The sequence below is a fragment of the Channa argus genome, chromosome 2, assembly GCF_033026475.1.
Source record: "Channa argus isolate prfri chromosome 2, Channa argus male v1.0, whole genome shotgun sequence".
In the NCBI taxonomy this organism is placed as follows: Eukaryota; Metazoa; Chordata; class Actinopteri; order Anabantiformes; family Channidae; genus Channa; species Channa argus.
The window spans coordinates 31,243,978-31,259,057 of record NC_090198.1 but is presented as its reverse complement, the minus strand read 5'-3'; the positions used below and the strand labels follow the sequence as shown (position 1 = coordinate 31,259,057).

The 15,080-nt window shown below is 42.0% G+C and overlaps 1 protein-coding gene across 8 annotated transcripts in view; it reads right to left on the bottom strand.

Annotated features, from left to right (window-relative positions):
* The window catches only part of fhod1 (formin homology 2 domain containing 1), a 44,134-nt gene extending 30,334 nt beyond the window's left edge, over positions 1-13,800 (bottom strand). For 7 of the 8 annotated variants that reach the window (XM_067492158.1, XM_067492165.1, XM_067492174.1 and 4 more), the window contains exons 1-3: positions 13,527-13,797; positions 7,339-7,445; positions 6,128-6,192 (exon numbers count right to left, since the gene is read on the bottom strand). In XM_067492158.1, coding sequence (XP_067348259.1) covers positions 6,128-6,192; positions 7,339-7,445; positions 13,527-13,691 — 337 coding nt within the window. In that variant the 5' untranslated portion in view covers positions 13,692-13,797. Of the gene's footprint in view, positions 1-6,127; positions 6,193-7,338; positions 7,446-13,526 lie in introns of all 8 variants that reach the window. The other variant, XM_067492213.1, reaches the window with a different exon arrangement.
* Between the last annotated feature and the right edge of the window lie 1,280 nt (positions 13,801-15,080).

The window sequence follows — 15,080 nt, the reverse complement described above, 5'->3', positions numbered from 1 at the left end:
CTATAATATCCTCTGCTCTAAAGGAACATTTCTGTTTGTATGTGCATTTATTTCTTCAGCTGGAGCAGTGTTTGACACAACAAATGTGTTTCTGGCTGCACCAGCAAACAATACAACACCATAAAATACAATAAAAAAAGAATACAATACAGTAGGTTTTGGTACAGAGACAGAGACGGAGACAACATTCTCAGCTGCTTTAAAAAAATACAAATAATCAGGTCTCATTATTGAAACCATGTGACACTGTCTCAATATGACAGCTTCACGGCAGCTTTTCAGCTTTACGTTAACCCCCGTGTTTGTGCTGTGTGGTGGAATGATGCAGTGCAATAAAAAACGGGTTTTAAAGCAATCTGAACTACAGACACACTTCATGAGGTCTGACTGGCAGCAGGACAGTTTACAGCAGGACTACTGAAAGCCACCAATAGGGAAATTTGGCTGATTCAATATGTCTGTTAATCACAGTAAGAGTGAAGACGGGTTTCCTCACTGTGTCTTTCCACTGTGGACGCTGCAGCATGAGTCACTGAGCTATTCTGAACTACAGTGTTAACCTGTAACTTTTCCCGTCTGAGCCCGATCATCAGGGTTTCCTCTCAGAAGAACATGAGTCATACCGACAGACTTTGACCCAACATGGCCACCAGCCAATCCCAGTTTCACTACAACAGCTGAAAGGTCTAAGGAGGGAGTGTCCCTAGATCACAGAGATTCCTCCGTGCTGACTGCTGCTCCTCACATAGACTGTTGCTACGCACTGTTTGTGCATCTGAAGGAGAAGGTCACTGTTTTGCAGCAGCTGTCGCAGTCAGTACTGCAGGTAATAAAATGGAGGGAAGTGCAGTAATTATACTGGTCTGTGCGCAATAAAACAGATGAATGTCTTTTCTGGTTTGATTTGATATTTACAGCTTGTCAGTTTGAGCCAACTGAAGATTTTAACTCTAAAAACTCTAACACAGCTGCTCCAAGTGTTTGTGGAGGAGGGATTTGTCTGTCATTGGTCTGTAAATTCCTTCAGCGTTTTGCCGTGTAACTCCCAGCTGCACTGAGCTGATGCATCAACACCAGTATGTTCACCATACAGCAAATTAGGAATCCTGGGCTACACAGAACTGATAACTATAACTGATTCTATCATCACACCAGCTGTATAAACCTGTGTGAAAACTCCTCAGGTGTCAGTAAGGAGTTTGGTAGAGCATGAGGTTGGGATGCAGAAGGCTGTAGGATCAAATCCCACCCCACCAGATCTGGCTCCAGCCATCCATCAAGGGCCAAATGGGACAAGCCAAAAGCCGTTGATCTATTCTTTTATCAGGAAGGGAATGTACAAAGCAGAATCATAGAAATGATCAGTGTGGATGAAAGTTATGTAACTAAGGATTTATTCCTTTTATTTTGCAGAGACAGGAAGTGACCCGGAAAAACATATCCTGGTATTTCCTGAAATAAAAAGTACGATACCAGCATCCCCAGTGGTGACTTTGCTGTATTGCTGCTGTCTAAAGAGACAGACAGCATGAGGTTTGGGGGATAAAAGGTGTAAAGTTTTGTGACCTGGTCATGACAAACAGAAGGAGGTCAGCTACGTTTTGGTATCAACTATTTTTTATCAACCAGTCATATGTTATGTTAAATCTGGGTGGTCTAACAGTCCTTAGAAAGTCTGTTTTTCATGCAGCATCTCATGGCACAAACACGCTGTTCACAGGAAACTGTGCCTGTAAACACAATTATTAACATGCTGTAAACCTGCACAACTCTGCTGAGGCTTTGCATTCTCTGTAACCTAAGAGAACCAGAAGAAGAAGACTGATGACGTAAACAAACGAGAAAACTGACGCCGTTGTTAACAAGAGTCACGATGAACCATCTTGAAGGCTCCAAAGTCAAAAAACAGCTGCACCATCTAACATTTGTTCCTGCAGCATAGAACTTGTGTCACTGTAAGTAGAGAAAGACGAGGGATCAGCCTCAGCTTAACAGTGATGATCATTTTCCCCCTAGTTAAGCTTCAGTTTGGTTCACTGTCGCTTCTGTTTTTTCCATGATTAGCTGAATATTGTAAAACAGCTTAAAACGTTGTTGTTGCTGCATGACTCAAACCGACAGGATGACGGATTCAGAATGATCCTGAACAAAACCTGGAAACAGTCACAGTGTGATGACTGAGCGCCAGACAACAGGAGCCACTTAGCATAAGTCACATGGTTCCTGAGAGGAAGAAGGCGTCCAGTGTCTCTGTGTTGAATCACGTCAGGATTGGATGAGTTTAAACAGGATGGGGTCAGTGTGTCAGTTACAGCAGGACTCAGACTGACCCAGTTCTTGCAGCAGCAGTTACACTTCTGCAGCATTGTCACACCTGGATTTGTGCAGTTTTTACATTCTTCCAGTCGCATTGAACTCTCTAAACACTGTGTTAAGTTACTGTATGTGGAATAAATCTGTAAAATATCTGAATACAGTTCTATTTTGAAAGGCTGTCTTCAGCACAGCTCCTGTCTAACCAGCTCAGTAGCAGCTTAACAGGGTGAAGAGGATCAGGTGTGGAACAGGGGTGTGGCCAGGACATGAACAAAGATGCTGTGGTAATAGGACACCTAAAACCATCAAAGCCTGTCTGCACACTTTCACTTCTATAGAGAGATAATGGTATGTGGTTCCATCGGCTTAATTCTTGCTATGTTGGTTTGTTACTAGTAATCTCAGGTCACATAACTACAATTAGTTCATGCAGAATTCAGATCCCTTAACATTGAGTACATTTTACTATGTTATACATTTACTTTGAAATGGAGGAAATAAAATGACTCACTAATCTAAACATAGTGTAACAAGAAAGTAAAAACTGAGTTTAAGGATTTTTTAAGCTAATTTATAAAATTAAAAACTGAAATCTCTCATTTACAAAAGTACTCAGTTTTTGCTGGGGCACCGAATTGTGTTCAGATTTTTTAAGCTAATTTATAAAACTAAAAACTGAAATCTCTCATTTACAAAAGTACTCAGTTTTTGCTGGGGCACCGAATTGTGTTCAGATTTAAGCTAATTTATAAAACTAAAAACTGAAATCTCTCATTTACAAAAGTACTCAGTTTATGCTGGGACACCAAATTGTGTTCAGGTTTATCTTAAAATGAGTCTGGAACTTGACCCGGGTCTCCCTGTGGTACTGTAGAGTGAACTGAAGGTCAGGAAAATAAAGTCCAAGGAGCTGTCTTCAGATCTCTGTCCAAAACATGATCCTCACAAAGTCAGAAGTGAGAAGCTTAGAGACTTCTCCCATAGACTTAAATCTGTAACTGCTGCTATAGGAGCTTCTACATGGGACTGAATAAAGGGGGTGAGTTAGTGCAGAAGAAGATCGATAACCCACAGTTCTCAATGGAACACATGCCCACAAAAGGCTCTGTCAACATGTGGAACATCAGAGACCAGAGAAGCACCAGAAAAATCAAAGTGTATCGAGCCACGAGTGTTGGTAAAAACTGCAGCTTCCTCCTTCATCTTAGCAGAAACTGTGAATGTAAAACCAGACAAAGTGTGCACTTAGCAGGTGAAAACATTACTCAAGTAAATGTACTTTCCCACTGCAAATCTGCTAACAAGAGGAGAGAGTTCATATCATCTTTGTTCTGTGTTTGTGAATGCAAAAGCTGATTATGATGATGTGTCGACACAAGAAGAACAAGCAGAAACCGTCAGTCATTGATCTGCAGAGTGTTGAATCCTCAAGGCATCAGCACACACACACTGAGCTCAGTCACTTAGAACATAGGAGGAACCACGCTTGGAAATCCCCTGTGGAGGAGGAAGGGTGGGGCCGTGCCAGGCAGTGCAGAGGGAGGGAGAGAGAAGGAAAGAGGAAGTAGCTCAATACAGAAAACCCTGGGAAAACCAAATGTTTCCTAGAAAAATGTGGATGTGAGGAATTACTGAACAGAATTATTGCTGCTCTCCAGAGGTTGAACCCTACAGAATTTACTGGGCGTAAGCCTCAACACAGACTCTTCAAACCTTTATTGTATGGTGAGCTGACAATTTGTTAAACTCAGTCAAACAGTCTCCGTTAACAACAGCTGAGGTTTCTGATCAGCTCCTGTTACAGAAGAAAAGTTTTAAGTTTTAAAACATTAAGATTTTCTCTCATTTCTAACTGGACTTCTAGAGGTGTGTTCTGGATGAATAAATCTTCTACTAAAATAATATGCTCAGGAAGTGGAAGTGCTTCATATCTGTAACCTTACATTTCACTGATTTAGGAGAGAAAAGAGAAACACCATTTCTGACGTGAATCGTCCTGAGTTCTGACATTTTGATGTCACAGTGTCTGCTGACTCTGTCCCTGTCCCTTAACTCAATAGAGTACTGTTGTCCCACCTCTCACCCTCTCCTCTGTTGTTACCCCCTGTTCTGTAAGAACTTCCTAAAGACAGAAATCAGAAATCAATTCTGTCAGAATTACACAGCCCTACTTGTCCTTGATAAATAATATCCAAGTTGTCGACAACAGGTTGTGACACAAAGCCTGCAAACTTAACACCAGGCAGTTCCCCAGCTGTTGTGAACAGGAACTATAGCAACTGAGAATGTTAAATAAAGGCTAAAAATAAAAACCCTGAAGCCAGACTGGCAATGCACTCCGATCTGAGGCTTGTGACAGCCCAGGGACATATCAGACTGGACTGGTTTTGCACTAGTGCTGTGTGAACAATATCCAACCACAGACTCAGCTGCTCCTTCACAATAGAGCCTCTGACCCTGAACAGTACACAGAAGCAGACACAGCAGTCAGGCTGTGTCGAACCCAAGGAGCAAAATAAAAAAAAAAAGGGGGGGGGGGGGGGGGGGGGGGGGGTTTGGGACCAGATTTAGATTTAACATTAGCCAGTCATTTACCATAAGCTGCAAACAAATGAGGTGCCACATTTCTCCACACAGTACTGACGTCAATATGAACATGGTCTAAGGCTAAAGTAAAAGTCTATGCAGGGCCAGGTCCTGTTGATAAAGTCAGCAATGAAATGTGTTAACGCTAGTCTGTTTGGTTTGTCCTGGTGCTGCTGATGGTTTCTGCTGTTTCCATCCACCTTTGGGGTCTATTATTGATTTTATGTAGAGCACGTTTATGTTGGGTTTATGTTGTCACTTTGGCAGAAATGAATGCATTTCCACCAAGTTAGCAGTTTATTTGTGACACCTATAGCTAAAACCAAGTCAGTCCTTCAGTAAATTCTCAACTTAACAATGTCTATTTGGTTTTTGAAATTGTGTTGGGGGGGTTGGCTGCCATACGATCATTGTGGAAGATTGTGCGTTGTTCTTAGCCCAGCTTCACTGATATAAACACTAGCTCAATGGCATCAAATACTACAGCCTCCAAGATGATCAGACAATGTTAGAAACTGATTCTAATTTGGGTCTGAAGAAATACAGTTTGCTCAACGCTCATTTTTATTTGTAATTATTTGAAATAGTTCAGATATCCGCATTGACCACTGAAAAACTGAAAATCAGTCGAGCACTACCAGAGGCACGCAATTTGAAAGCACAGATGGCTCTGCTCTCTTCTCTCCACAATTCAGGCTTTAAAGTCCACCCTTGTTCAGAATCCCATCCCAAAGAAAACGTACAGTTCACTGAAACTGTGCAGGAACCTGCTGAGAACATACTGGGTTTAAGTGGAACAGCAGCTGCAGAACCAACATGTGCAAATAAAACTTTGATAAATTACAGATCAGAAATTTCCTGAAATGAAACAATCTGAAAAGAAAAAATTGTCAGGGCTCGTGTCTGCTGTGCGGCAACTTAAAACAGAAAAAAACAACAACTGTTCTCCATCCTGAAACAAACTGCTGTAAATCCTGACACAACCTCCGTGAATGTTTGCGCAACTAGTAAAATATTTTCGGAGATGAATAACAAGCCAGACGTTGCTCAGTAAGCAGCAGAACCAGAGAGAGAGGAAATCCTCCCCACTGACTTCGAACAACACGTCATTGTGGTGAAAACGTGGACGGAGACAGAAGAAAGTTTCCCCTGACTCATCACTGTCCTGCTGGTAGAGAGGATGGAGCTGTGGAAAGAAGAAAAAAACCAGAGGGAAGATAATTACCGAGGATGGAGTGAACGCGGACAGAGAGCTGAGTCCTCAGGATCAGAATGGGCTTCTTTCCTTTCCTGTGGAAAGAAAAAAAGAGACTTTTGAGACCGTCAGAGCTTCATACGATCTGACCATTTCAACCAGTTCAAGGAGCAGCAGACACACTGGGCTCAGTTTCACGCCAATCTAAAGCGCACGAACACACTGTTTTATACACGAGGGAGCGTGTGAGTCTGTGAACCACAGGTCCTGCATCTTTTCAAGGCTCCTCCGGCTGAGCAACTAAAACTTTCCCCCTGGACCCACAGAAGCACAGTCGGCTGACATACAAGCACTTTGCCTGCTGCTGTTGGCTAGTGTCAGAACAGACTGTGTTCACATGGTAGTTTGTGTGACAGAGGACAAATGTGACTGGAGATAATGAGAAGAATCACACAGTGGAGTCACATTATAATAAACTACAGCTACTGTACAACAGGTTATGAAGTAGATCAATAAAGCTTTGGATTAAAACGTTTCCTCATTTTTCATCTGTGTAACATTACAAACCTCAGTGGGCAGAAAAACACCACGTCACTATCTTTGTACTAAGTGGATGTCAGAGTGGTGAAACAGCCACGTCTCACTGAGTCCTGAGTCATCCTTCAGCCTGACAGACCAAGTCAGGCTTCAGAAATAACTTCCTGCTTTAAACTCTGAGCATTTTAGTCTTACGTTAATTTTCTAAAGGACAGTTACAACATTGTTTGATCACATTTGTACTTCTACTCTCTGTACTGTGTTTTCAGATTGTCCATCCCATTCTAATGAACTTTTTTTTGGTCCTTTTGGCTTATCCTGTGAGTTCAGGGTCACCACAGTGGATCATTAGTGCACATGTTGATTTGGCACAGTTTTTACACTGGATGCCCTTTCTGACGCAACCCTCCCTAATGCTGGGGATGGGGATTATGGGTTCCATAGGCGCGAACCTCCGACCCTATGGTTGATGATAAACGTGAGGTCTCTAAAAACAGTTGGACAGACATTACTTATTACATTTCGCACAAATGTCCACTTGGACATTTGGATGAACTGATCAGAAAATGCAGGTAAACTGTAACCTGACTGGTTGGTGAAGACATACAACTGGAAGTGGTGATTCTAATTTCTTAAAACTTTGCATAACACAGGAGGATGTAGACAAGAAAGAGTAAGAAAGAGTAAACAGGAAGTGTTCTTACATCACGTCATCATAGAAGCTCTCCAGCTCATCTCTCTGCTCAGCCAGAGACAAGTCCAGGTCCAGGTAGTTTCCATTAGGAGACAGCTGAAGGGTGCAGTCCTCTAGCTGCGGGACGAGAAAGGCACAGACAGTTAGATTTCTCCTGCTTCAAACAAGTCGTGTAATTCTGCTCCTTTATCAGCAGAAGTGCAGAACACGATCTAGGAACATGCGTAGGAACAATCTGCACAAACAAGCAAAGTGCATGCACAGCTTTACGCATTAAGTGATGATGAATCTATGCTGTTGTACTTCCCTCTGCTTATGCAGGCTCATTTACATACAGAAGCACCTCCTAAATACCACACAGCATCCTGAAAGCCTTAGTAAGGTTTTGTTGTGGACAAAAACAGAAAATGAGAAACAAACATGAAAACATAATAGTCACATAAAAAAATCATGTAGTGTCCATTATACACTAGATTTGTTGATATTTATTTATGTGGGACATAAATAAGTGTGAGTCCTCAAGAACTCTTCATTATGGTAATGTACCAGCTGGCAAGAGAAGTCCTGCTTGATGCTGGTGCATGCTGCAATATCACACTGTCATATAATGTCTCATACAATAGAGGACAACAAACATGACCACAGTATCAAAAATTTATTCAGTCTGGTTACCCTTTAACATGTCCTAAAGACATGAAGACAGTCAATTCTCTTTAGTTGGTAGTGAAATAAAAATTGCAGAAAACAAAATAAGATTTGCCCCAGTAACAGAGAAACAAGATAAAACAGAGGCATTAATGGCATCTTTCATTCTGTTTATATTTAATATTTATAATAAACAACATTTATCTTGTTCTCCAAATAAACTGGGAACTCTATACAGGGATCATCGTTTATATTATTACCTACATGCTTGACAGACCTGATTTAGCATGGATTTATCCACAGGAAATTTGGTGTTACTCCTGGTCAAGGAAGACAGAAACACTCTTATGCCCCGTTTTAAGCATAAATCTGTGCATACAAATGGGTGAGGCCACAGATCCTGAGCAGCACTCAACATGAGGCCAAAAAAAAAAAAAAAAAAAGATTCAAGATCTCTGTAAATAAAATATTAGACTTTTTAACTTTAAAGTCCCCTTTAGCTCTGAGGGGATCACATTCAGGGCTCTTCTGAGACCTACAGAAGCACTGATGGAGGATATGAATTTTGAGTAAATGGTCTGCAATTATATAGCATTTTTCTACCCATTGGCACTCAAAGCGCTTTACACTGCTTCTTATTCACCCATTTGCACTTACAATCAAAACACACACACACACACGGGGGGGGGGGTGTTTACTACGGAGCAACTAAGTTGGAGTTCAGTGTCTTGCTCAAGGACACTTTGACATGTGACTTGAGGAGCCAGGGATCAAACCAACAACTGCGAGACTGGTGGACGGCCGTTCTAGCTTCCTGTGTCACAGCACTTGTAGACTTGTGGCCTCAGTAGAAACTGTGTCCTGCAGCAGCTGCTCTGATGACAACACAACTAGCACAACCTGTTCCACTGCTGATGCATGACCACCGTCAGGCTCATCTATAAGGGCACACGTTCATACCAACACCCTTATCTTGACCTAACATGAGAGAAGTTAAAGCCCTGAAGCATCATATATGCAAAAGGCTGAAGTAGTTTGGACTAATATCTGAGTTCACGTAAGCCCGTGCGACACGATCCAGTGGATTTGACCTCAGTGATTAGTGAGGTCTTCACGATATTAACTCTATGCAATGACAACAATAATTCAAAATGTTGATAAAGAACAAGAACAGCCAACCACAGCACACCAAGGAATGCAATTCTAACCAATCATATGGGTTTTTTGGTTGGACAGTGAAGATGGAGACAGGAAACTTGAGGACTTGACAGAGAATGGGGAAGTTCTGTGGCATGCACAGTACACATTCAGTGTACCACCTATCAAACCTTTAGTGGGTGGATGGAGTTAGTGAAGCTACTGATTTGCTAAAACCTGTAAGTAAAAAGATAGTTGTGTTGCCACTTTGGCCAACGTGCAGCAGACTGAGTGTGTAAACTGAACATTTTTACCATCTAAAACTGGACATTAATAATTAATTTTTTAATCTGAAGAGATGCTGTCCCCTTAAAAGCCACTGAGACAGGAAGTGTCTGAGAACATCTGGCAACAAATCGTCATCTACAACATAAACTGTCAATATCGGTACAGTGCTGACCTCACTCTTTTCCAGGGGGGTCATTTTCCAATGGTCTCAGAGGCAGAGCAACTCAGGCAGTTGTCGTACAAGTTAATAAGACTTGATTTGATTTATATAACACACTTATCTGACTGAATCAGAGCTTCAGCAGCTGGAGACCCTAAATAAAAACACGATAAGTTGTTTTTATTACAGTTCGGCCTGCAGTAATATGCCGCTCTTTCACTTGACTGGTGACACCCACCCAGTGAACACACCTAGTGACTCCAACACTCCTGCAGCCAGTATTACTATAAGAGATTTTGCTCAAAGTCACTAATGTCACCCTGATGGTGCAGCTAGAGCCGGGATTTAAACTGACAACAATGCAACTGAGCCGGGATGTGTTATTATTCAGTCAAACTGTCCCATAAACAGCATCTGAATCCTGTTTGTAGTGGGTCATGGACGTACTGACAACTTCTGCAGCCTGTTTTCCCAGTGGATTTATGGAGGTTTATTCTTGATGCACGAAAGAGATGATGACATCGTCAGGAACTCACACTGACTAATCAACATCTGTTTCATGTCTGTCTGGTTCACATTTCACTATGACTGATGAAATCAATCATCATGTGACAGCGGGACCATTGACAGTGAACACACAGGCTGCAGAGGACTTAATAATAGGCTTGGACAAAGAGCCCAAACCTGGTGTGGTGTTGTCCTGCGGCAGTATGAACAGGTTCTGTAACTGACTTTTCGTTATGTATTTTTCGTTATGTTTAATCACCTGTTATTATTTTCCTGGTCTGATTGAAAGCTTCACGTTTGTCCTGCAGCTTGTCCTGCAACCTCTCTGTGACCCAACAATGTTCTGAGAAAATGAAGCTGCAGCTTCTTCATCTGGTTTGCAGCCGACCTGACTGACTGAGCCACAAACTTATTTTCCAGTATTTGGGTGAAAGCGGCGTTCAAATGTAGATGCCTTTTGGCTATTTATAGCCTTTGTGCTGGGCCAGGCAGCCACAGCATCTTGGAGCTGTGTACAATGAGTCATGGTCAGGTATGAGGCTGGAAACAAGGACAACAACTAGGACAGTAAGCTGATGCAGTGATTCTGGACCTGCAGAGTCACATTGTTCAAAATTTAGATTCTCCCTGTTGCACAAAAATCCACACACTCCTGTGAAGCACAACATGGCATCACCTTGACATTTTTAACTAATGCTGTAACTTTCTGGAGCTTTGCACAGTGAGCTAGCAAGTTTACAACTTTAGATTACAGAAAACCAAAATAAAACCGTGTGCCCGATGACTAAACTGTCAGAGCAACCAAGGCAAATATAACAGGAATTCCTAGTATTGAGTCGATTGATAATATCTAGACAGCCCTGTGGGGTCAGGAGGCTTTCTTAAAGGGACAAAATCATTTAAGGCTGGTTCAGGCTTTTGAAAGTAAGAGAAGAACACCTTGCAGAAACATTGACTATAAAAACTGAAACCTGCAATAGCAGCAGTGGAGACGATGTGTTCAAATATTCAGGACTTAAAGACAGCGGCAGACAGCTCTTTATTATATTCAGTAAAAGTGTTGCATTGCATATGTTACAACTAATATGACATGAAGTTTTAAAGTACACTCTACTGTGCGGTTCAGTCTACAGGATATTGATGACAGACAATTCCAAGATCTTAGTCTGAAAACCGGTTAGTAACTTCCATTTTGTCCAAAGCTCTTCAATTTAAGATCAGCACCATGAGTTCATCCCATTATGAGCCTATTTAAAGCTGACAAGCAAGGAAAATAAAAACTCATTAGCTTGTTTTGGAGCAGCTGCTGCTCTTTCACATGTGCAGAAGGAAAAGCCTGTTCAGTCCATATCATCACACTGCTGTTAGTATTACATCCGTCCATCAGCTTATCTCCTGTTTACAGGTCCCACCCTTTTCCTCTTCGTCCACACTCTGCTTAGCCCGAGCACTGAGTCTCCAAGTTGGAATGAGAAAACTCCTGCACGACCGTAATGTTCAGTCGAGCCCTAGGGCACGATGGAAACAATTAGGGCTCTGTGGAGGAATGCAATCTTGTTGGACCAGCTTTCTCTGGTCGTTATCTGATCCTGGAGATTTCAGTGGGGCTCTAAATGCCTCGTCATGCTGGAATCTGCCTGGACATTTGTCTCCTGTGTGTAACTCAAACTTTGATCTGGAGCGGATCTGGATAAAAGTGATCGATCACAACGTGTTGAAGCAGGCCAGCCAGCTGCAGCATGCAGAGACTTTTACTAGAAACCCCAAGCAGAATGTGTTCACAGGCTGCTCAGCATGAGCTCAGCTGCCCTTTAATAAGATGAGCATAAGACGAGCGGTGGGTCTGTCTCAGAGACGATGCTGCGTCTGTGATAACTGAGGAACAGCATCCTGTGTGACTGAGCCACAAATGAAGCTGCATCCACTTCCTGTTTAGAAAAGTCAGTTCCCTGCACTTAGAAATGGGGAGTGGGGGGTAGGAGTGATAAACATTGTGAGCCGACCTCTGACTCATAAGACAGAACTGTACAACCTTCAGGATCTGCACTTAAGATCAGCTCTTGATCTTACGATCTTGGTCTTTACTTGAATAATTACTGTACATTTTATGGTACATTAACACATTTTCCTCCACAGACTTTTTAAATTGTAGTTGCAGAAAAACCGCTGTCTTATGGTTCAAACCAATCCAAAGGTGGCGATTTGTCTTCCATTTCCCCACCATCTTTTAATGTAATTTTTTTTGCAATACACAAGTATTTAAAATGTTGAGGCTGTGTTAAAGCTGAAAAATGATCAGCTGACTAATACACAAGAAAATAATTTGCAGACATCAAACTATTTTTCCATAATAACCAATCGTTGTCTGATGTGACAATTTGCTTCTTTCATAGTAAAATTATCATTGTGGGGTTTTGTGCGATGAACAAAATGGGACAATGATACTGTAAATGTCATTTGACACGAGACACAAAAAAATAAAGAATTAGATCAATAGATAATCAAAGCAGCTGTGCAGCTCTGCCTGTTTCGTGTGCCCAATGGTTGCTGAGACGTTTCCATTTGGATCAAACTGGTCTCAGTCCACTTACCCGAGTGTTAACATGGCTACAAAGTAAATGCAACATTACAGTCTGGACTGGTTAGTGAGTGGAACTATGCCAGTTTCTGTAAAACATGAATCAGAAAGATGCTGTCTTCAGAGAGACCAATGAAGAAGAAAACATGGCCTCAGGACTGATGTTAAATGACTAGTGTTGGCAGTCCCGCACTGTCATTTCGTATTCCCCTGTCTTTCCACTGCAGCTCATTGTTTCGCTGCTGCTCTATTCTTTTTTTAACCCTAATGATGTGTCTCTTCCTGCTGCATTGTTTCCATCTCTTCCCAACAACAAAATTGGAAATTTAAGAAAACAATCTCACCCTGTGAAATTAAAGAACCACAATACTGACTCCAGAATTGACTTCAGCCATTCTTAGCTGGACTGGAATTCACAGAACTGTATGAAAAAACCCTGATACGAGACTCAATTTAAATAACTGGTATTTTAAAATGTGAATCCAATTATTTGAATCAGGTCTTTTAGTAAATACAACACCAAGAAGCAGCTGAGGAGCTGATGTTTGCTATTGATTTGTTTTTAGATATTTAAATACAGAAATTTGACCTTTCACCCGCTGACACGAGGACAAACAGCAGAGGGTATAGAATTTTGGTATATTACCACAAACACCTCCCACAGCTGAGGCTGTTCACCTGTGTAACACCCGAGCTTCGTGTAGAGAAGAGGTTCAGCCATTTTAGAACTTTTTTAGAACTTTTTCCTCACTGAATCCCTGTTTACTTCCATTTAACTCGCGGTTTAAGTTAAACTAGCAGCAGGTTAAAGAACCGCCTCGGTATAAAACCTGTCCCATGTGATGATGCAGGTAAGCTAACGTCGGTTCTGACGTTGACCCACCTTCAGCGGCGCCTCCAGCAGCTTGTGTATCCCGGCGATCTGCTCACTGAGCGGCAGGTTGTCCTCCACATTCACCGTCGGAGGTCTCCGGGGTTCGGGGAAGTTTGTGCAGATAAACGGATCCGAGTCCTCCAGGAACTGGACCCGGCAGGTGAAGGAAGCCATGTCCGTGTGACCAGTCTCTGTGACTGGGTTCAAATCCGTCCTCCAGTGGAAGCAGAGACTTTTAAACAGAATTGAAATCGCTCCTACTGAAGCTAGCAGGGACGCTTATAGACCTGCATCCGGTGCTTTTCAGAATAAAATCGTTGAAGTTTCCTGAATGAGTCGCATAGTTTCCGCTCAACACTGAAGCTGCGCCACATTATCCGAACCTGAATAATTTCAATAGTTCATTAAACACACGCACTCCTCTCCTCTTAAAAGTGCTTAAAATATGCTACTTTTTCTTTTACTTTTGCTCAGATTATATTTAATCAAATTACATTATATTCACATAATATAACATAATATTACATCTCACACTGTGTAAAAAGTTGTATGGAAATGAATTAACATTATCCAGAGAAAACATCCGAAAAAACTCGCCTGTGGATAGTTGTATTTTGGAGGTGTGATCACGCTCTGATGATCTACAACTTGACTGTCCAGTCGCAGACCGGCACCGAAATACAAAGGACATGGTATGACATCATCATTTCATCTGTGGAAACAATGTTTTGAGGACAGTTTGGAACAACAGCAGCGCCCTCTGGAGGTTTCTATCTGGTTACTGAGACTGTCCTTTAGTTCCTCACACCGTTTTTACAGCGACAGTGAATACAGATATAGTTTGTAGTTTTACATCAGTTTGTAGTGGTTTCAATTCTTTATTTAACATTTGCAAAGGTTATTGTACTTCAGTGAGTTTTTAAAATAGACCAGGACGTAACTCTGATAATAAAATGTTTACACTGTGGAAAACGAATGAGAGGTGAAGAGGTTGCAATATAAATGGTATATATTACTGTGGACTGTGGTATCGCTGAGGACACTGTAGGTATCTAAGGATAGTGTGGTGTGTGAGGATGACGTGGTGTCTCAGAGTGTGCTGTGTTTGTGTCTGTAGGCCTTTGAGGATGGTGTAGGTCTTTGAGGACAGAGGGGGTCAGTGAGGACAATGTGGTGTCTCTGAGAACAGCGGAGATGTGCTGTGACGACCATGTGGACCTTTAGAAAAGGTGCAGTGTCTCTAAGTGATCCTCTGGAGAAGAAGCAGGTCTCCTGTCAGCATGTTCTGTTCTGACAGTTCATGTTTGGTCCAGCAGGTGGGAGTGTGTCTCTGCGTTCACACCGACAGCTTGCAGAGTGATTGCATAAGAAACATGACGAAACAGGCTGAAACACACACACACACACACACACACACACACGCACACACATACACACACTTTGGCCACACTGACAGACACAGTGTTTGTTTAGGTCTTCTCAGCTGTCAGTCAATCAATCTATCACAGTGACAGATCAGGTGACTCACCTGAGTTTAAATGAATCGGTCACCATGGAACTGTG